Raw genomic sequence first — 23,642 nt, forward strand, 5'->3', positions numbered from 1 at the left:
AGTTTAGATGTATGATGGAAGGTAGACATCTCCATTATTGATATCATAATGATACCTTCATGGTACATCGTCTTTTACTTTTACAAACAATTAAAAATTAGTTACTGCCTGTCAATTCTTGTGTGAAAAATTTGTCAATACATAATAACATCATATGTAGAGTTGATCATGTGGAGTGAATGCATTGCTTATTTTTATTTTCAAGAACATATGGTATGCATTTATGACCTTAACAAATTAAAAACAATCATGGAAAAGTGTTTATAACCCAACCAGCATATTTCAAAGGCCTTTTGTAAAATCAAAGGAAAAGGGAAAAAAAAACCAAAGCCATTGTCAGCTACTCATTTCTTTTCCATCTTTGACAACCGAAACCTAGACTTTCTAAGCAAAGAACAACTAAAAACTCGGGGGCTGCAGTGCATGGAAAGCTCCTTACCCCCACCCTTACCTCGCTGACTCCTAGAAGCTTTCTTTCTCATACAAATTCCTATTAGGAAATTCTCAGAAATAAACTACCATCTTTCACATTCTAAGGGTGGGTAGAGGAAGGATAAATCTTGGAGAACAACAGGTGAAAACCATTAAATACACAGGAGGGGGTTTACATTAGCTATTAAAAAAGGGGGAAGGGTGCTTCTCATAAATAACAAAGAAATAGTGAGACCGTGTCTCCGAAAAATAAAGAAGAAACTTCTAAACCAAAAAAATGGGAGTGATTAAATGCCGGCTTGTCAGACTTTATAATCGTTTCTGTTGTTTATTGGGGACTTTTGGCAGGAGTGGGAAATACTCTTCCCCTGCCACCAACTTGGCCACTCTCCAGTGACCAGGTTTCAGAAGCAGTGCATTTTCAAGTTTCCGCATCAGAAGGTACAAGAGGGCACACATTCCAAGGAGGCAGGGGAGGTGTGTGGAGTAGATCCAGGATTTTCTTTAGAAGCTGTCTGCGTTTATGATCCTTTCGGTTTGCATTCAGTACAGGTATCTAAATCAGTCCTGTGCCCACATTCTTTTTAGTGTGTATATTTGGTCAGTCCCTGACTCAATGGGGCTGTTCTATATATTTCTTCATGTGTCCTCTGCTCTTAATAAATAAGGTACCAAATTTATATTTGGAAAAATCCGAATAAAGGAAATCTCCCAGGAAGATGATGAGCCACCTGCTGAGTTCATATAACACGGACTTAGACTTGATTAGAAAATCTTACCTGTCGGGAACACTTTGTTTCACGAAGGGCTTTTAGGCTTCCATTCCAGTGCAATAGTTGGAAAATGGTCATCAGCTCCTACAAAACCCAAACACCTATCATTGGTCCCAAAGCAGAAATGTGCATTGGTGAGAGCTGAGCAGGGCATAACTCTAATTCCCAAATATATCAGGAAACAGAATACACGATATTGTCCCAACACTTAGGGACTTTCCCAAGCCCAAGGTCCCAGGGCTTCTGGAACATTCTTCTCTCCCTCCTTTGCTATATCCATAGCATTACATTACATTACTTGTGTAATGAAATGACTAAATACTTGACAAATGTCTTTCAGCATTAAAAATAATACATTGAAGAGTTTTACACACAAGAAGTTATTTAAATATACCAGGACATCTGAGAAATAGTGTATAGGCAAGGTTTTACATTGTATCATTTTTTAAAATTGCTCGAGACTGACAGCATCTTAAATGGTCACTTTTAGAGGAATGGCTAAAGTATGATATATCCATACTACTGAACACTTTGCAATCATAAAGAAAGGATGAGAACGTTCCATAAGTTTAAATAGAAAGAATTCTATGATGTGTTAAAATAAAAGCAAGGTACACAACAGTGCGTAATGTGTGCTACTATTTGATTAAGAAGATCGCTACATACATGTTTGCTTATAAATGCCTAGAAGAGTTCTAGTAAGATACAAAAGGATCTGGTAACATTAGCTGTCTCTGGAATGCCAGAGGAATGCCTGGGGGACAGGAGTAGGAGGGAGACCTTCTTGTGACATTATTTTGCAAAACTTACTGAGTTTTGAATTATGTGACTATGTTATATCTTAAAGAAAACCATTTAACTCTAAAAATTTTAAGCCAAAAAATAAATATACAAATATAGTTAAATAGCATTTATAGGACTCCATTAGTTTGGACGGAGCTACTGCATTAGGCCTAATAGATCAAATCAAAATGGAGTCACTCATGCTGAAGTTCTAGATTGCCATGCTGAAACTAAGCTGTTTATCTGAGCTTCCTAGAAATCAGGACGAAGAGAGAGATAATAGCCAAATCCCCAAACAAGGCAGTTTTAGCCGGCATAATAAAGAAGTCCCCTCTGCTTTAATCTTTACAAGAGAAGTAACTATGAAATGACCAATCCATTTTTGTCCTCTGTTTCTACCTTCTTCAGCCCTTTTCTGCCTAAAGCCAACTTCCTCTGCTCAGCTCATTGAAACACTCATTCTGTTTTACAGAAGGAGGTATTACCGAATTCTAAAATTGCAAGTAAAAGTCAGCTAGATCGTTAAACTAAATTTATTATAATTTTGCCTTTTGACAATATAATACATATAATGAACAAACTACAGAAACTGTTCAATACTCCTAAATTTATAAATTCAGTCAAGAAAAATGCCTTGAAATATAGACAATAAGGTTGTATTGACATTAAAACTCATCCATGGTTTCCAAATCCAAGGGCCAGGGCTGAGCACAGCATTCAGACTATCAGCACCATCATTTCCTTGCCTTTTGTGATATCAAGGGCAAGCTAAGGTGTATAAGTATACTGAAGATTTTCATTTTCCTAATGCGGTTACAATTAGAAGTTTTCCACTGAAATTATTTGCATTTCATTTATAGGTTTTTTTTTTTGTCAGAGATACATCTATTGTGGATTAATAGCCTGTGGTTATTGAAATTACTGAAAAATTATACGATCAAAGAACTTTCATGTCTTAAAAAATAATATGAAAACTTAACATAGACAGATGTCCTACTGCCCATTCAAAAAAGCTTTTAGCTGGGCACGGTGGTGTGTGCCTATAGTTCTAGCAACTTGGGAGGCTATGGCAGGAGAATTGATTGAGCCCAAGAGTTTGAGACCAGCCTGGGCAACATATTTTATCTCTTAAAACAAAACAAAAAGCTGACTTTAATTAACTGTCTTTACATCTGCTTACTTGGGAAGAGGTTCTCTTATGAAAATCAGGAGACTCATAGTCAGGTTTTAGGCATCTTAAAATTATTTGGTAAATTTTAAAGCTATCAGATTATTAGAAGAGCAAATAGCACTTCTCTCATGTCTAAAATTGCCGTTAGAATGAAATGTTTTTCTTCTTTTCTGTCAGAGATCCAGTTTGGCATTCTGTCTAAGTTCACTGCACAGTAAGCACTCTGAGAGCCCACAGACACCTCAGTAAAAGCAAAACCACTTGTGTCTGCTAATTAAAACACACATGAATACCAGCTGAGCTGCTCCTTCTGCCCCAAATGGAGACCTCCCTGTCTGCACAGGGTCCTGGGTCCAGTGCCCAGGGATGCTGCCCCCTCCTGGCCCCTCTCCTCCACATCTTCCTGTCCTTGTTCAGATTTTCACTTCATCATGTCACTATGCTAATTTGAAAAAGTGGGAGTGCTTTGTTCTAGAAACCAAATCTCGTCCAATCTGGCTGTCACTGCTGTTCGTCTCAGGCTTTCCATCAAAGTAGCCCCAGTGGCTGAGAAGGGCAAATTTGTGTTGCCCTTCCTACCATACTAACAAACCAACTCACCGAATACTTTGAAGCCATAAAAATGAATAGGAAGGTTTTTTTAATATTTGGGAACCAGTCTCTATGATGTAACAGGAGGGCCAATATTTGTAAATAAGAAAAATTTTTTGGTTTTATGTCTTTTAAAATTCCACTCAAATTTTGTATTCTATTGTATATGTCCATTTTTAGAAAAGAGAAAATAAATATTGGCCAGGTGTGGTGGTTTGTGCCTATAATCCCAGCACTTGGGAGGCTGGGGCAGGTGGATCACTTGAGGTCAGGAGATGGAGACCAGCCTGGGCAAAATGGTGAAAACCTGTTTCTACTAAAAATAAAAAAGTTAGCCAGGTGTGGTGGTGGGTACCTGTAATCCCAGCTACTCGGGAGGCTGAGGCAGGAGAATTGTTTGAACCTGGGAGGCGGAGAGTGCAGTGAGCTGCGATCGTGACACCACACTCCAGCCTCGGCAAGTGAGTGAAACTCCATCTCAAAAAAGAAAATAAATATCACTGCACTCCTCCATTTGACCCCCACAACCCTAAATCTTTATGTAAAGTTGAGAACTCAGACACATATACTGGATTTATTTTGTGGCTTCCTATAGCTATCTATCTTGGCATTGTTCTTGCATCCTTGTGGCCCAGTTTGAGAAACAGCCTATTGCTAACCGGGCTCTTAATTCCATCCTGTGATAATTGTTGACTTAGAAACATACTCTTCTTCCTCTGGGGTCTTCTGGGCTCTTTTTCTTATCTATACACTAACTGCTCTCCCCCCTCCATAAGCGACTATCATTCCACCCTGAAAATCTCCTAAGACTTTAGAATTCACAACTCTTCTGTGAACAGAACCAAAACCCTTTCTCATGCCCCTTGACAACCTTCATCTTTCAAAAATGTCCCCAAAGAGACTTGAACTGTTTTCGTCTCCAGGATGAAGGTCAACCTCCTCACCACCTCTGGTTTGTCTAAATTTCTATCCCATCACGAAGCAGCTTTTTTTTCTCTCCGGTAACACAACTGCCACTTCCTCAGTGTTGCTTTTGTTCTTAAAATTCCCTAGGGAAGATGACCTCCTTTCCAACTTCTTACATTATATCCCCATCTAGTTTTTGTCCTCTGTAGAGATATTCATCTTGCCATCATTATATAAAGTATATTTAAATATTTTCACATATTTTTGTCTCACTTCTTTATTTCCCCTCATAAGACCAAATTCACTCTCTTCAAATTTTCCCCAAACCATTAGCTCTTGGCTCAACTCCAGGAAATCTTTGCATGCCTCTGACTGATTCCATTGGAAATCCTTGCATGATTGCAGAGTGGGAAGGAGAGGGCTGCTGTGGAGTTCTGCTTACTAGTTTCCCTGTGATTCTTTGCTGCCTGGTGTTCCCTGGCTCATATTCTACCTGGAGAAGCTCTGTTACTCTAAAGGAAGTTAGTGTAGCCAGGTGCTGTGGAATGTCCCAGCTACTTGGGAGGCTGAGGCAGGAAGATCATGAGTTTGTGCCCAGCCTGGGCAAAATAGGAAGACCTCTGTCTCAGAAAAAAAAAAAAAGAATATATATAAATTTTTTTTTTAAATAAAAGAAATTAGTGTTGTCTTTTCCTGTGAGGGTCTGTCATACTCCTCACGGAAGTCTTTTGGGGTGTGGTGTTTTGTTTGTGGGGTAATCTGGAAGCCTGAGGGGCCCAGCTGGACCAACAGAAAAACAAGTTAGCCTCATAAGGTGAGGCAGGTGAGGCAAGGTTTAAAGTGAGTGGGGCCAATTATACATGTTCATGGTCTTTTATTTATAATTCTGACATTTTGTTTATCGTGAATTTTTTGCATGAATTTTGAGTTTAAAAAATAATGTATTATAATATTATTTATCTTGATTATGAAGTTTTTAAGCATCCCTTTCAATTTTGTACCCAAGAGAAATGCGTCACTTGCCTAGCCCTTGTCTGTCCCCTTCTTGTGGCTGTGTCTCGGGGCAAGCCCGGCTTCACGGGCATGAGGTCTGTGCAGCTGTACAGGGCCCCTGCTTTGTTTAGTGCTCTGCTGTCTTGAAATTCTTGGTAATTTTTGAACAACGGCCCCTGGATTTTCATTTTGCATTGGGCCTGGCAAATTATCTAGCTGGTCCTGACCAGCAGAGTAAATTTCATATAGAACAAAGAATCAAGCTGTGTGTTTTCTTTCCTCTTCGGGGAAAATTTCAGTTGCAGCTCCTAACTCTACAGCTTTCGTGGTTTATTTTGTCATTCATTTCATTTAAACAGACAACAACGGGGCTCTGTCCTCACAGCCTTTCCTGGGGTTGCCTCTGTTAGAAACAATGTTGGGCTTTTCAGCTACTTGTGGAGAGAAAATGCTCACTGCTTCTCTTTGGAACTCTTTCTAGGAGACGGGTTTGGCTCTGTGATTCATCAGAAATAAGAAAAACAAACACTGTAAATGGAGAACTTGAAAAACAGGTGGGCACCATCTCCCCACCCAAGAGAATGGATTTAAGAGGAAATTTGTTTATGGGATGAAGTTTTAAAAGGCGACCTGGAAAATTTAGCAAAGATGTAAATAAACAACTCTTCCTTGGATTGCATTAGGCTTCAGAATAAATATATTAACCAGCTTCAGTCAAAGTCTGCCTAGAATCTGACCCTGACAAGACCCAGTGACTAGTGCTGCTCCCAACCTTCCCCACAAACAGCAGGCAATTTTCTCTGTGGCAAAGCTACCTCGAAACAGGCATCCAGGCTTCCCTCCCACGAAGTGAAGGTAAGCAGAGGCCTATCATGTTTCCTCTGAGTGCTGGCTGCAGGACGCCCCCGCCCCCTCCAAAAGCCCCAGGGCAGTCTGGAGACACCAGCTTGTTTTTATATGGTGGAGTCACCCATAGCTAGATACAAACATACATCTATTACCCACCAGGGGTACTGAATTGCTGTGTTGGCTGCAGAAACAGCCCAGGTCTGTGGGCAATTCCCATTATGTGTAGACACAAGCAGAAGCATTTAACCCAGGCCACTAAGGAATGTGCCAGGTCCCAGCAGGCAAGCTAGGGCTGGTGGAAGGAAAAGGGATGTGCTCCATAGACCCTCCTCCTGGGTTGCCAGTATCCCTACTGGGGAAGGGAGTTTGGATTTTCCCTGCCCTCACATCTTCCTCTTCCTTTGTCTCCATCCTGTATCCAGACTCCTTTAGGAGAATTTATGAAGCATGTCCACAGTAGGATTCAAAGTATTATTTCACAAATTTAAATACTTTACTACAGACCACACAGAAAACACATAGCCTATAGCAAAGCAATTAAACTATTACTAAAAGAGGGTTGAGTAGAGCCTTTCATAGTACTTGGAAGGAATTTTAAGAATTTTTTTTTTTTTAAATCTCACCTTCCCCCGTCTTTGGCAGACTAAACCAATCACATTCAAAATCATTCTTAATTTTTCCAAAAATAGCGCTAAATCACATACAAGCTACTGTGTACTGGGGCAGGCAATGTTCATTCCATAATAAAAGAACTACAATATTATTTGCAGGGGGAACAGGAATTAAATGAAATTCCTGCCTGGGGGAAGCATTATGCCAGATGCTTTATAAATGTTACACTACTTAAATCCCACAAAAATTCTACAAAATGGACATTATTATTCCTATTTTATAGATGAGAAAACTGAGTCTCAGAATGGACAAGCTCACAGATGGCAAGTGGCAGAGCAGACTTCACACATAGGTCTGTATGATTTTTTAAAGTTTATATTATTTCTCTTGAAAAAAATACCTCTTTTTAAAAGTATTATTCCTCTGTTTAGTTTTAGATTGTTATGAAAAAAAAAAGGGACCTTTTACAGATCTACTCTTTTATCCTGGAATAGGGGCCCTGAACCATTTTGTGTAGGTTCAAATAGAGCTAGGTTAGACAGAGTTGTCAACGGAATCCATCCAGTAGCCTCTGGCATTTCAAGCAAAGATTCCTTCAGAAATACATATAATAATGGTTGTTCATCTTCACTGAGCATTCATTATACCCCATGCACTCTTCTGGACTCTACGCATATCATCCCATTTAATTCTCACAATAGCACTGTGAGGAAGGTACTGTTATTCTCTCTGATTTACATACAAACGAGGAAGTAGATGTTGAGGTAAGGAAAAGAGCCAGGCTCAAACTGGCCAGCCCACTGCAGAGTCTGGGTCAGAGCCACTGGGCTGACATGTGCCCCATCCACTAGGCTTAAAGGATACTTTGTTGCTTCCTAACCATGGCAGGCTACCTCAAAGGTGAGTAAGACCATGGCAACTTAAGGATAAAACTGGATGACTAAGGCCGGGCGCAGTGGCTCACGCCTGTAATCCCAGCACTTTAGGAGGCCAAGGTGGGCAGATCACGAGGTCAGGAGATGGAGACCATCCTGGCTAACACGGTGAAATCCCGTCTCTACTAAAAATACAAAAAATTAGCCGGGTATGGTGGTGGGCGCCTGTAGTCCCAGCTACTCGGGAGGCGGAGGCAGGAGAATAGCGTGAACCCGGGAGGCGGAGCTTGCAGTTAGCCAAGACCGCACCACTGCACTCCAGCCTGGGCGACAGAGCGAGACTCCATCTCAAAAAAAAAAAAGAAAGAAAAACTAAGATTTAGGATGGGTGAAGAAAGAGCATTTTTGCCGCAATCATACAGAAGGTTAATAAAATAATATTTATTTTTTAATAATGTGCATGGGGACATATCCATCTGAGAAGTAGCTATGCCATTGGGGTCAGGAAAGGAGTTTGAAAGGTACCAAAGAAGGTATTTGAAAGTTGTGGCTTCAGAAGGGCTCAGCTCACCATTGTAAATTACACCGTGAGGAACATTTTGCCCATGAAACCTTATACCTCTGATTGCTTCTTGGAATATAACCTAAGAAAACAATTTCTAAGGTGAAGTCTCTTTATTATATTGCATTCTGATTCCTACCAGCATTGCATGTTTACGGATGTTCAACTGCACTGGAGTTAAGTTTTTTAAAGGGAAGCACATTTCATACCCAATCACTACTAAAATTCTATCTGTCCAGCGTGACATAGGATAATAGTCAGATGTGTGAGATCAGACTGCCTGATCCTGAACCCTAGCTTCAATGATAACATGAGGATAACGATATTATCTACCTCATACAGTTATTGTGAGTGTTAAATTGTGACACTATTTGTTAAATGCTAAGCACGGGCCAAAGTAAGCATCCATAAGTGTCAGCTGTTATTACTGTTATTGTTACTAATATAACAATATATTTTAGAAATAATAGGTAATATAGTTCCTCAATTCTTGTTATCATTTGTTGGCAGTGGATGAAAAAGAGTTACAGATTGTTAATTTTTTTGATTTCGTTGATGATAGGAGGTGGCAGAACTTGTTTAATAGAAAACCAGAACCAAGTAGGGTATTATTTAACGTGCACGGCAGGAACTTTCAGAAGTCATAGGACTTCTGAAAATTAAGAAGCAGATGGTAACAACCAACATGTCAAACTGTTATCATTGGTTTAGTGGGGAGCTTTGTACTGAAAAGCTGGTAAAACACTATAGAATCACTTATTTCTTAGATTTGTGTTTTACTTTCTTTTATAAAAGCAAAGATTGTTTCCTGATTGTGTGTTTGTTTAGGCCTATGAGATGTGGCCGAGATGGGGCTACCATGCTGGATTCCAGGAGGGTTAGATTATAATGACCAAAAACACTGAAGACCAAAAGATTATTGGGTCAGATGTTAGTGATAAATGTTGCATTTCTCTTAGGCTTCTGGATTGGATAATCAAATAAATATGTGGCAGGCAGGCAGGTACCTGAAACTCCAGCATAGTCTTCCCCATGTTTGACTCCAGCATGTAGTGATAGGCTCCAACACTGGTGCTGGGGTCATCTGCATCATCTAAGGTGCCCTTGGGAAAGAAAGCAGAAAAAGAAAAATTAGTGATTTTTCCTCCTCTTCTTTGAATGGTCAGAAATTAATTCTGTGACCACACAGCAAGCCTATTTTTGGTCTAACCTGAACAGATGTTCACTCTACAACCAAGTCTCCAGTAGATTTGAGGGTTTTGTAATCAATTTGAATTGAGTGCTTGATAGAATACGAACTGTTATATACTCGCTGATAGAATAATTTTCCAAAAGAAGACATTTCTGTATGATCGCACAGGGTTTTGGTGGTGGTGGTGTTAACATTTGCATGGCTGAGCTCCGAGGCTGCCTTCGTTGGTTATTGAAATCTTGAAACACTGACTTTGCTCTGATTCCAGTGATAACCAGGCAAGATTGCATAATTGACGTGGAAAGAATTTGTCAGTTGTATGGACCATTCAGATTTTACTGCCGTGATTCTTAATAGGAACTTTTCGTAATATGCTGGTGTTTAGCCTGGAGACATGGATCATGGTTTATATTTTTTCAGTCCTGTACCACTTAATCTCTAGGAAACGAGGTGGGTGGGTGACGGGTAGAAATGAAATTCCCTTTCAATTTGGGTGTGGGTAGTGGTGCTAAGAAGCTAACACAACTCTGGTATGGCTTTTGGGCCAGCCCTTCTGTATCCTATGGACGCAGATTCCTGGGAAGGTGGGCAATGGTGACTTTGTGAGACGGAACAAACAAGTGCCAGCACAGATAGCAGCAAATTTATAGCTTTTGAATGCAATAACATTAACACACTGCTGCTGAAATATTTATGTTGGCTTTTTAAATATCCCAGAGGAAATCCATCTAGAAGCATGCAACCATGTATATTCTGTTTCCTTAGAAATTTCCATTTAAAAAATGATAAATTACTTTTACACTGAGGGCCCTTCCCTGCTCCTGAGTAAATTTCACACTTATATAAATCAGGCATAATTTTCCTAACCTCTCTTCCTCAAAAGCACTTGAAATTTACAGGGCTAGAAAATAAAGGCTTCCTTTCATCCTCAGACCAGATATAGAACAGAACTCCCTGGCATCTCCCAGCCAAGTCAATCACTCTTCTTCCCCTGCTCCTTCCTTATTTCTCCTTTATGTAATAAGAAGATTTATGAGGGGAAAAGGATCACATCTAGTCTGATAGTGTTTCCTTCATCATCAGCAGCTTCACCAGAATGACAGAGCCTTCCTAGTTAAGGGAAACAGAGAAGAAAATCTCAGGTGGGGTTTATCCATGCTAAAGGCAAGCCAGAAGTGGCTAATCCCTTTGGTAATGCCAGGTTCCTGCCCGTGAGCACACACAGGGCGATATTTGCCACAGGTGGGGACCCAAGGCTTCTTTCTTGGCTTATAGTTTGGAAGCAATGGGAGTTGGGCACTCCAAATCATTCATGGGACAAATATCCTGTCCTATATTGCTTAAAAAAAAAAATCCTATCTAATTTTTAAGACAGGGTGTTTTGCTCTTAAAGCACTTTGCATTTAATTGTGTTAATTACAGAAATTTTCAGTGCTCTCTGAAGAGGTAATTGATATTAACCATAGTAATTCTAATAGCTAACACATATTGGGCATATTGTTTTTCACATATCTGAACAGTCCACGTTTCCTTAAAAATGCAGATTGCAGGGCCCCACACTGGCTGGGGAATTCGCACTTCCAGTAAACACTTCAGATGATTTTCATGATCTTTCAAGTTTGGGGAAAATGGAGCTAGTTTTCCACTAGATTAAAGCAGTATTCCACTGTATGCGTTCTCAGGCCCTAAAAGAATCAACACTCCTCAATAAGCAAACATTCACTTAAACATATCCAGGTGGATCCAATGATCTACCTTGATTTAAAGCATGATTAACTGTGATCCAGGGAGATTAAAAAATATTATTGAGATGTGTGATATTATGATTTCCAATTTAAGTATTCTTTTTTCTGAAAATTAACAATTTAATGGGTAAAAATTGAATCTACAGAATTCTTAAAATAAGAATTTGCTCATGTTAGCATCTCTCAAGATTCAAATGCTTCAGAATTCTCAGTGCAGCCATCTCCTGCCCTCCATGGTGGGTACTCACGCTGGTGGAGGCTACTGCTTCCTGAACACTTTCCATAATGAATTCCTTGGTGATCCTGCGAGAGGGCAGCTCATTGAAGAGGGAGTTGATCAGGGCCACTTTAGCTGCATCCCGCCTGGCCTCGGCTCTACTTAAGCAGCACTTGAGAAGGGAAGGAGAAAAGGAGTCATTTGAGAATTTAGCATTTCACCATTCCACTCCTGCATCAAGGGGTCTCTGGACATTTCTATTTATACATTTACTGTCCACATCTATTCTGTTCATATACATTGCTAATTTCCCTGAAGGTCACGCAGATTTTCCTTCAGCTCTAGAGTCCATGCAAATGTCTTGGTTGATCTTCAATTACTTATTGTCTTATTTTATAGTCATTGAATGTCTACTATATGTCAGAAGCTTTGCATACTCTATTAATGAGTAATGATAAATTAATAATGGCAATTATTGTGTCCTAGATAATTTATATTCATTATCAGGGCCTTTCTCAAATCCCTATTTCAAAGAAAAAAGGTAAGGAAAGGAGAAAAGCAAGGAATCTGGAAATACTTGTAACACAATAATTAAGAACACAAATTCTAGAGTCAGACTGCTTTCAGCTCTGGCACTTACTAACTATAAGACCTTGAGTAGGTTCATTAGTCTCTCTGCACCTCAATTTCCTCCTCTATAAAATGGGAATAATAGTAGGGTTGAGGTTAGGATCAATTGGTTAATATAGATGAAGCACTGGAAATACCTGGCACACAGTAGCACTTATGATAACAGGCCAGCCAGACATTTTTATCTCCAGGTTAGTACAAGCGTGCTGCTGTCAATATCTATTGCTTTTGCATTTCCAACCTTTGTCCCGCACCTTCCTTCTAGTAACAGTTCCCTAATTTTCTTGAGGACTAGGCTTTCTCCCTTGGTCTTAATCCATGAGGTTTTGCTGGGACATACTCCATTCAAACCTTCTTGAAGTTAGGGCCATAGGCAGCCTATGATTAGTGACTCATAAAAAAAATTCACTCCTCTCAAATATGATATTGTGCTCCATCCTGCTAGACTGGCTTTCTGTGGGTCATATGGATCTGGTTGATGCATCCTGATTCTTTTCTGTCCTCCCTGCCTCTGAACAACTAACAATTCCCATTTTTCAAGTTCTGGTTTGGCATGGTTCCTGGGGTTGCAGATAGAGGGACAAGCCCCATAAGTACTGGACTGTCCCTGGAGCCCACACCTTTTGGAGAGCCCAGGAGTTGATGGACTCTCTCCTACAAGCTCCTGTGGACCCAGGGATAAGTGTCTAGGATCTTGGACTCCTAGGGGGAAACAAGAGAAGTCCAGGCCTAGGTCCTGGTCAGTGGGGTGGCCAGGCACCCCTGGCTCTGCTTCTCAGAAACCTGGAGCACCTGAACTTTGGGAGCTAATCTTCTCACTGGACAAATAGGGAGGCTAGGCTCTCTGATCTCCAAGGCTCCTACTACCCAAAATGCATGATTCTCAGAATCAGTAGTTCTTGGTGATTGATGGGAAAGAAAAGGAAAAATAGCAAATACCACGCTTCATTTTACAGTTTCACAGAGCAAGGGTTCTGTGCCACCAAACGAAGAAAGCCAAATCCCTCTCATTTGCTTTCACTACATCCCCGCCTCCATCCTATCTGCCCTATGTTGACTATCTCTGCACTGTCCCAGGAACGCTCCAGACTTATGCTCTCGTGTCCTTAGAGACCTGTCTCTCCTCCCCATCTCCACAAACCTAGTTGGAGTGCCCTGAAGCCAGGTTCCAAGTCCTCTGTGATTTTCCCTCAAACCTTCTAGAACAGTAGTGCTTATATATTGTAAAGACCCTGTCCTCGACTATGGGTAACTTCTTGCCCACCCCTTCTCCCAGCCTCTGGGCCTGGGAGGAGCCCTCATATACTTTTGTTTTTAAAGACGGATTCTCCTTCTATCGCCCAGGCTGGAGTGCAGTGGTGCAATCTTAGCTCACTGCAACCTCCACTTCCTGGGCCCAAGTGATCCTCCCACCTCAGCCTCTTGAGTAGCTGGGTCTACAGGCATTTGGCACCATACCTGGCTAATTTTTGTATTTTTTGTAGAGACAGGGTCTCCCTATATTGCCCAGGCTGGTCTCAAACTCCTGGGCTCAAGCGATCCACCTGCCTTGGCCTCCCAAAGTGCTGGGATCACTGGCGTGAGCCACTGGCCCCCTCATATATTTCTTTATTTTATTTTTTATTTCAATAGTTTTTGGGATACAGGTGCTTTTAGGTTATGTGGATAAGTTCTTTTGCGGTGATTTCTGGGAATGGTGCACCTGTCACCCGAACAGTATACTCTGTATCCAATATGTAGTCTTTTATCCCTCACCCCGCTCCCAACCTTCTCCCCCAAGTGCCCAAAGTCCATTATATTATTCTTATGCCTTTGCATCCTCATGGCTTAGCTCCCACTTACATATGAAAACACAATATTTGGTTTTCCATTCCTGAGTTACTCCACTTAGAATAATGGCCTCCAGCTCCACCCAAGTTGTTGCAAAAGACATTATTTTGTTCATTTATATGGCTAAGTAGTATTCCATGGTGTACCCCATCTTCCTTATTCACTCATTGGTTGATAGGCACTTAGGTTGGTTCCATATTTTTGCAATTGCAAATTGTGCTGCTATAAACATGAGTGTGCACGTGTCTTTTTCATATAATGACATTTTTTTCTTTGGGTAAATTCCCAGTAGTGGAATTACTGGATCAAATGGTAGTTCTGCTATTAGTTCTTTAAGGAATCTCCATACTGTTTTTGTATATTACTTGAGCATCCTCCACTGGCTGAGCCAGGCTCAGCGCTTGGAGATGCTTGTACATGGTGAGTGTGTTGATGAAATAATTACAAGACTTTTGAAATGGCAAGAACATGACACTGAGGAGAATTAAAACAAACACAAATTAAAAAATAACAAAAACTAACCAAACAAACAACATTTGCCAGGAGACTAACAAAGCAGAACAATTGAGGGCAGGCAGAAGAAGATATTATAACTTACAATAAAGAGTGATTTATTATTTTTTATTTATTTTTTTGTGTGTGTGTGAGACGGAGTTTCACTCTTATTGCCCAGGCTGGAGTGCAATGGTGTGATCTTGGCTCACCACAACCTATGCCTCCTGGGTTCAAGCAAGTCTCCTGCCTCAGCCTCCCGAGTAGCTGGGATTACAGGCATGTGCCACTACGCCCGAAAGATTTTGTATGTTTAGTAGAGATGGGGTTTCTCCATGTTGGTCAGGCTGGTCTCGAACTCCCGACCTCAGGTGATCTGCCCGCCTCGGCCTCCCAAAGTGCTGAAATTGCACGCATGAGCCACAGTGCTGGGCCCAAAGAGTGATTTTCTATATAGCCATTGAATGAAGAATGGAGCTAAAGTTCCAAAATGAGTGTGGAAAGTAGTTTTTTTTTTTGTTTTTTTCTTGGTGTTGTCACACAAGAAGGCTTTGGGGGAAGCTTTAGACAGCAAGGCCATTCAAGGTTTAGACCTCTTCTAAGTTTTAGGCAACTTGTATGAAACCAGAATGGGTTTGACAAGGTAGATTGGCTTTGTGTTATGGGCTTGGCTGAAAATTTATAGGACATTGAGTCACCAATCTTTCACTGGAGCTTGAGTGCCATCTCTTTTAGGAAGCTTTCCTTGACCACTCTCAAGTCTAGGCTTGGAGGACCACTGTCCAAGGGAGGCACTGACCACACTGCAGTGTAACTGTTTGCTAATGGTCTGCCCCCACCATCTCCTGGCTGTGAGCTCCCTAAAGGCAGAGCCTATGACTTAGTTGTCTCCTGCCTCCTGTGACCTAGTTTGCTGAATAAGCAACAATACAGCCTAGGAAACTAAAAAACAAGTCACTGAAGCACTAGACATAATGTTCAAGAGATCCTCGTAAAGAAAAGAATGAAAGATATATACTTTTTATTTTTTTTAAATGAGCGCAATTTCAATAAACCCTCTATGGTATGTGTAACTTAGTCATATAAAAATATATTAATGAATTTCAGATGGATAATTGGTCATTGCAGTCAGACACTTTGAGATGACAATTTTTGCCTGAGCGTAGGGTATGTTTATTATTCTTTGGAAAATCAGTTCCCCATTAAAAAGCAAACAACGTTTTTGCAAGTATTACCTGACATCTGTAGGAACAGCTCATTTTAATAGGAATTTAGCTTTACAAAATCTATCATAGAGCTGTTGGAGTTTTAGAACTTAGAGAATTAGATTCAGATCCAGGCACTCTTCAGAAACAACTTCTATCTAAATAATAGCAATTTAAACCATCTTTTATGGAGAGAGAGACCTAGTAAACACTAGTTAGATAAAAGAAGCTATCTATTTTAAATAAGACCAGTTAAGTACTAGATCAAAAGCACCACATACGTTTACAACCAAATGGCACTGCTCGGGAGATCAAAGTGCAGCCCGGCTGAGAGAACAGAAAGAGCCTTTACCCTGAAAGCATGAAAAAGGGCTACAGAGACCTAACCAATACCAAGATTTTAAAGCAGACACATGTCTATGCTTATTTTATTATTTCAATGTACAGAATCTTTGCTTAAAACGGGGGAGAAAGTGTTCCAATTAATAAGTACATAAAATAAAATAAATTCTGAGCCATCAAAGGGCTTTTCTTGCTATTGTTCTTGGCATTTCTGAAAGACAAGTACTTCAAAATGTCTATAATGTTAACCAGCCGCTTTCTTCTAAATTCTAGAACTACAAATCCCAGCCAGTAAGGGCTGCATATTTTTCTCTAGGGATCTTTTAATGGGACCTCTCAGCCCATAAGAATCTTTACTTGGGGAAGAAATTCAGCCGAACGGCAATCTACTTGGTTGCAATCTAAATCAGAATGTGAATGTTGCTGTAAGAACAGGCACTGTTAAAGTTACTATCAAACAGTGGGAAACACTGTAAGAAAATAAAATATGGTAAGTGACAGGACATTTTATGGATGTGTCCAAACCAGTCGTCAAAGACATCGGTTGGGGAGCGAGTGAAGTATGATGTTATTTCAAAGTAACTTCCTGCTAGAGTTAGACTTCCCAGGTTATACAGTTTATTCTTGCTATTTTTTAGCCAGGCCCTAATCATAAATATAGATTTGTAAACCGTGTCTTTTCTGTTAACCATTCTTACTTGTTAATACAGAAGGACAACTTCTGTCCTTTGCACTTTGCGAAAGTGCAGAGCTGGGATATTTAAGTCAAGATTTTACTTTAGGTCAGCTGTGAATTTCTCAGGCATGTGGAGCCACATGCTTTCCGAGTGGCCAGCAGACCTCATTCAGACATTTATTTTGATGTTCAGATGCCTTTCATTTGCTGGTAGATTATAAACCACTATAATCATTTCAAAGCCTCCTGGCTCTGATCTAAAATTAAAGTAAAAAAAAAAAAAAAAGAATGACTGTGGCATTGCTCAGGAAAGCTATTCAAAGGCAGTGGTAGCCAGTTTGTAAGATTCCCCAGTGACCCCTGCCCCATGGCATTAACACCCTTGTGTAGTCCTCCCCTACACTGCACCAGAGTTCATTTGTGTAACCAATAGAATATGGTAGAAGTGATGGCAAAATCCCTTCCCATATTCGGTTATAAAAGACACTATGGCTTCCGTCTTGGTCTCACTTGCCATCTCTTTATAAGAGAAGAGAAGTGGAACCAAGAGGAAAAGTCACTGGCTTGGGGAAAGTCACTGCCATGTTATGAGCAGTCCCATGGAAAGGCATACATGGAACATAACTAAAGCCTTCTGCCAGCAGCCATCTGAGTGAGATTGGAAGCTGATCCTCCAGCCCTGATCAAGCCTTCAAATGACTGCACCTCCAGCTGACAGCTTACCAAAAGCAACCTCCTTCCAGAAGACCTTGAGCCAAAACCACTCAGCTAAGCTGCTTCCAGATCCCTGATCCTCGGAAACTGTGCAAGACAATAAATGTTTGTAAGTTTTCAGGCAATTTCTTATGCAGCAATAGGTAACTAATACAAAGGCTTTGTTCACCACAGGTAATTAAGAAGTCTCAATGAAATAATCCACATTGCTGGCACTATGTGCTTGGCACTATGCTGAGCACTTTATGTTTATTATCACATTTTGTTACCACAGCAATCCTATAAAGTTGGTTTTGTTATTATCCTTATTTTGCAGGTGAGGAAATAGAGGCTTAAAGAGGTTATACATCCCAAGTTCATGACCCTTAAGACGTGAACAAAACAAGATTTGCTCTCTGGTCTGTCTGACTTGGGAGTCCAGATTTTTAACCACTTTGCTATTTTGCTCTTCATAGAAATGGCCACCCACTTTGGAATAGAGGATATATAATTTGCCTAAGGTCATATAGCACTCCCTAAATCCATACAGTATTTTAGACAAAGCTTCAACTTTGCGCTTTTATGGGTCATTTTGATATAAGACTACAAGGATATCTCCTCCCATGACAAACTTGACTTCATTTACAACAAAAGGCCAAGCAAGATGCAGTACACTGTGAGGATAAATGGTACTCACTGAGGACGGGAATATGCTGACATTATCTCAATATCCTCCTCCCTCCTATTGTTCTCCTTTGGATGCTTTCCTGGACTATAGGGAGAAGGAAAATGGAGATAGAAAGGCCAGCTGCGACTAGACCAGAAATCAGATGTTACCTTGTAGGAAGCATCTCATTCTAACCTTAAGTACTCTCTTGATTAAGTACGAGGCCAAGAGATTTTGGAATTCTACCACACAAGGTTGCTCAACATTTCAAGAAGTATTGATAACTCTTCAAGAGTAAAAGTCATTTAAATTAAACTTCCCTGGCCGGGCATGGTAGCTCATATCTGTAAACGCAGCACTTTGGGAGGCTGAAGCTGGAGGATCACTTGAGCTTAGGAGTTCGAGACCAACCTGGGCAATGTAGCGAGACCTTGTCTGTACTAAAATTCAAAAACTAAATAAATAAAACAAAAAATAAACTTCCCTAGCTCTGATGAATAAAAAATTCCCCCCAAGACTAACTCATTTTGGCCCTGTATTTTATCATAGATTAAGATGACCAACAAGCCACCAGGACCCTATAGGGTACACTATAAAGATTGCTGCCAAGCCTAGGCCGGGAGTTTGGACCAATAGTTCAAAAACTTTAGTGTTCATAGTAGAATTACCCAGGAACTTGTTAAACATGTGTATTCCTGTGCCCAAAGCTGACCTACTGAATCAGAATCTCTTCAGCTGTATGATGATGGGGGTCTGCATATAATAAGATTTGCGGGTGATTCTGACATGTGGACTCAGGACAACTCTTAGAGGAGTGTTGCTGAAACCTCTGCCCCTGCCATGTCTCATTTCTAACAGGCAGGAGCAGAACCAAGTTTTGTGGGGCCTGAGGCTTACACAATTTGGGGGCCCTTGTTTAAGAAAAACAATATGAAATTACAAATAAAAAAGTTGGCATTGTGATTTACAAAGAGCCTCTGCAGAAGCTTCATTGTCTTCCTTGTAAAGCCACTTCTAACATCAGAAATGGTAATTTCTCATTAGAGAAACTGCTTCTACCCAAGAGTGAAGGAAAGTAGCATTCAGGTTTTAAAAAAGTCCTTTATGATAGTTCTTCTAAAATTAGGTCCTTAGGAAGTATATAAGCACTACTGACTTAACTAACTGAGGTCTCAATTTCACTTCTCTGCTTAACAGTTTTTATTTCTTCTATGATTATTTTCCAGGGTGTCACACTATGTAATGTCGAGATTCAACCAAGATTAATTTGTTGACCAGTAGGCTGTCCTGAAATAAAATAATGACTAGTTAACTATTTAGCATTAACTGAAGTTCTTATATTAATTGAAATAAAATTTTGGTAGTCATGTATGTGTTATAAATAGAAATTCCTAATAAGAAATTAGTTTTTTTCATTACTTATTTGTGAAATACTTTAAAACTATCTGTAGGTGTCTTACTGATTATAGAACCATCTTCTGGCCAAGATGAAGCAATTTAGACGTGAAACAGTAACTTTTCTGGTAGCCCTCATTTGATTAATGATTGTTTTCCACGCTTTGTATTAGAAAATAGGCAGGATACATGTGTTGAGTAGTTGTTTCTACATCCCAAGGTTTTACTGTACTTAATCCCAACGACAGTGCTTTCTTTAGGAATGCATATGGGAGGACATTGATACAAGTAACTTTCTCTCTATCTTAAACAACAGACTTTCTACAATTATTCATACATGTGTTTTAAAGACATCAGGAGAAAAATGGTCTCCAGATCTAAAATGTCTAAAATACATTTTAGGCACATTTTCACTGGTGCTTCCCAATGGTAGCCAAGTAGTTGAAACACAGTCTGTAAGAAGCAGGATTAAAAAAAAAAAACAAAAACAGAACAGTAATGTAATAGCTAATGTGACAGATTGTATCTATTTGCAGATTCAAAGCTGAAGATGCCATCCTGTCTGGGGTCAAGGGCAGTCATTTAGGTGGCATTCATTCAATAGCACATAGTACCCAAGGGTTTTCCAAAGCTGGGACTTTGCAGGTGGCAAAACCAAATAAATGGACTCTGTGAGAAGTGAGAATTCCTGCCCAAATCCTATCGGCTGTTAGGTCTGTCATTCAGGTGGTTGGGAACGTTTTTGCTTTTGTGACTTGGAGTCTGACTTTTAGCAAGTGACTTGCGGAGTTTGTGAGTACTGCCTGACAGCTCTGGTCAGTGTCACCAACACCTCGGTTTCATCCTGACGGCAAGCCTTCACGAAGAATGCCACAAACCAGACCCTGTTGCTAACGTACCCACTTTCAGTGCTTTAAAACCTTGACTACCCTGACCGAAGCATGAACATTTGCATGTGTTCCAATTTATCTAATTGTGGATATATTAGCATTTTTTCTCCTTCCAGATGGTGATGTGAAAAAGGGCAACCGTTGGAACTCAGTCACCCAAGTTAATATCGTGTCTATCCATAGGTCAGGGTGGCTCCAAATATGTTGGGAACAATTTAGAGCTCTGTGTGTGCTGGGGATGGGGGGTCTTAGCTAGGTGTGGGGGAGGGGACTGCTCTGGGAGTCCAATTTTCAGAGAAAACTCACCAGTTCCTGTCAACTGAAAGAAATGTTTCATGCACATGGTGGGTCAGAATGTTATTTTTATAATACAAACCACCTGGCCTTCTCCTCGTTTACCTCTGCCGCAATGCTGTTCTACACACATACCTAGACCAAGGTCCCTGTTAACTATTACAAGCCTATGTTGTGCTTTGCTCCTTGAGGTTTTATTCCTTGTCTTTTCTTTTTTCTTTTATTCTTTTTCTTTTTTTCAAGTTAAGGTGTAGACAAGGCGAATTGATCAGGGCTCAAGATTTGGGTTTATTTTTGTAGTTGCTTTGATGTGAAAGGAGTTGGCTCTGATTGCATAAGAGGGATGGGGGGAGTTAGGGAGAGATGGAGTCACGCTTTCTTCCCCACTCAGCAACTCACTGAGCTGGTGAGCATCTTTCTAAAGTTTATGAACTAGGGGCTGGGAGACTGCTGTGGAGATAGTCTGAAGTCCTTGTTTACCATGGGGCCTTTGCTAATCATTTCTTTCACTACATTCTATATTTGGAGGTCAAGAATTTCTATTCACTTTGTTTAATAAAAAAAGAAACAGATTAAAGTTAGGGAAGGAGGCTGGGGAATAAATAAGGGTCTCATTAAAGCAATATGCACTCCCAATTTCATGGGCAAGTCATTAAGGTCTGATAATTAGCTGACATATGACTTTCAAATGGTTATAACTAACCTTCCCGTCTTTGAGTCTCATTAGTTATAAAACAGGATGCTTTCCTGTGGAGATTTCCACCAGGAAATACCTCCTTTAGAAGTTAAGTTACATTGCATAGCATGTCGTCCATCTGAGTCAAGGTATACCACCCTAGAGGCAGAGAAGAGGTCATGGATAATTTCAAATAGAAATACTAGGCATTAAAACAGCATTAGTGCTGGGCAATAGTCTCAAGTTTATAGCAGGAACTAAATCCCTATTTGGGATATGGAATGTCAAGGCCAGGCCTTATTTAACACTCAGCAAAAAGAGCATTACAATTCCATTGAGTCAAGTGTATGAATTAATCAAATTTTCTTACTCATTCTCTACTGGGAGAAACTTAATTTTATAAACTTAGTTTATTGTGATTTAAATGTACTTTGAATTCCATGGACTTTGAGAAGACTCATTTAATGCATGAAAGTATAAAACGCGTTTTTATGTCTGATAATGCAGGTTAAGTGTGCTTACTGCCTTAAGTAACTGAAATAAAACAAAATTAAAATACTCCTCACCTTGTTTAAGGCTGTATGCTCCTTGGAAAAATAGTTTTTCTAGATATCAGCATAGGCAATGGCTTTGGTTTGAAAACCAGATTGGCATAAAAATCAAAACCCATCAAATGAATTCATTGCCTTTTAGAGACAGAGCTTTGCAAGGAGCTCATCTGCACCGTGTGCCACCCCGCATCTCACTACTCTGCAGCCCTGTTTTGCAACACCAAACTTTGGTTACAAATGGAAAAAAAAAAAAGGTCAATCAACAGTTTGCCTATGGAAGAATTGAATGTCTCAACTTCATAGAGTGCTTGGCACTATTCAACTAGCTTAAGTACCAGAACCCAGTGTTTAACACCTGTACTTATTTTCTGTGAAGCCATTTTAACAACAAAATACTTATGTGAAAAAGATATAATGCCCCGATGAGTAAGTGTCTCACACTCCAAATAGATCGAGCTATCACATCAATATTTTTGTCAGGAGGCATTTTTTATTCAATCATAATTCATGCACATAAATAATCACATGCTCTAGTACTATATTCAAGGAAATTTTTGCTTTTTAGTCAAAATAAGAATGAAATGCATTAATTCAAGTCATTCCAGCAGGCTATATGTGGAAGACCACGTCACTGACTTGAAAGCAAAACTTGAATCACAAACCCTTTAAATCAAAATATAAAATAAGATAAAAAAACTCAAGTTCCCTTTTAGATTTGGGAGCAAAAACAGCTGCTGCAACAATGAGTGGCTTTCCTTCCGAGTTCATCAAGAGGGGAGCCAGACCTGGATCTGATGGCCCTTGTATTGCTCTATTGTAAAAAAATGGAAATTACTGCAAGTTTTCATGGTCATGATATGTGGCTAGGGAAGGATTAACTGCCTAGACAAAAGTGGCATGAAGAAAATATGTCTAAAACACATGAAATACTTAATGCTTGTAATATTAGAAAATGATTTCTTTTATAAAAGAACCAATAAGTACTAATGTGTTTCAATACAACTTTCTGAAAAAAAAAATTTTAATCAGTAGATTATTTTATTTATTGTTTAGAAATGCAGAAATAAAATTATATTTTCACTTCTCTTTTTCTATTCTGTAGTAATTTATGAAGGCCTGGTCTAAAGGCAGGGCTATGGCTGCTTTCTCTCTCTCTCTCTTTCGTTCTCTCTCTGTTTCCGTTTTTTGTAGGTTGTGGTGTCAAGGCTAACTGAAAATTCTTTAATTAGCTTTCATGGACACAAGCTTCCCATTTACTTCAGTGAGAGGCTTCTTTGCATAAAAACCAGTGGTTTGTATCCATCAGAGTCTTTGACTGGACTGCTTTCCTTTGATTAATCAGAAAACTAAAGTTCAGTCTGAATACTACTTTCCTAAAGAATGAATGAGCATAATCTCTTACAGCTTTCATGAAACTGCCTGAAACCAGAGGGATTAGTCCCACAATCCGGTCCCATACTCCACTTCAAGTATTTTCAATTACTTGGCACCATTGGTGGTGACGTCCATGGCTCAGTAAGAAGGCTACTGCTGGCATAATGGTTTCTCCATGTTTCAGCACATGGTCTTGGCATTAATAATCCATCGTGAAATGATTTGT

At 39.9% G+C, this 23,642-nt stretch overlaps 1 protein-coding gene and 1 long non-coding RNA gene across 2 annotated transcripts in view; one reads left to right on the forward strand and one right to left on the reverse strand.

Moving 5' to 3' along the window:
* LOC134739600 (uncharacterized) overlaps nt 1-18,757 on the forward strand; it is a 40,869-nt gene extending 22,112 nt beyond the window's left edge. Inside the window, exons 5-8 of the long non-coding RNA XR_010126425.1 lie at nt 3,337-3,373; nt 6,131-6,504; nt 7,394-7,462; nt 18,046-18,757. This is a non-coding gene — a long non-coding RNA (uncharacterized LOC134739600). The remainder of the gene's footprint in view (nt 1-3,336; nt 3,374-6,130; nt 6,505-7,393; nt 7,463-18,045) is intronic.
* Nucleotides 1-23,642, reverse strand: part of LIX1 (limb and CNS expressed 1) — a 51,216-nt gene that overhangs the window by 4,006 nt on the left and 23,568 nt on the right. Inside the window, exons 3-5 of the mRNA XM_054487804.2 lie at nt 11,733-11,873; nt 9,555-9,650; nt 1,212-1,289 (exon numbers count right to left, since the gene is read on the reverse strand). Of these exons, the coding sequence (XP_054343779.1) occupies nt 1,212-1,289; nt 9,555-9,650; nt 11,733-11,873 (315 nt within the window). The remainder of the gene's footprint in view (nt 1-1,211; nt 1,290-9,554; nt 9,651-11,732; nt 11,874-23,642) is intronic.

Source organism: Pongo pygmaeus, chromosome 4 (assembly GCF_028885625.2).
Source record: "Pongo pygmaeus isolate AG05252 chromosome 4, NHGRI_mPonPyg2-v2.0_pri, whole genome shotgun sequence".
Taxonomy (NCBI): domain Eukaryota; kingdom Metazoa; phylum Chordata; class Mammalia; order Primates; family Hominidae; genus Pongo; species Pongo pygmaeus.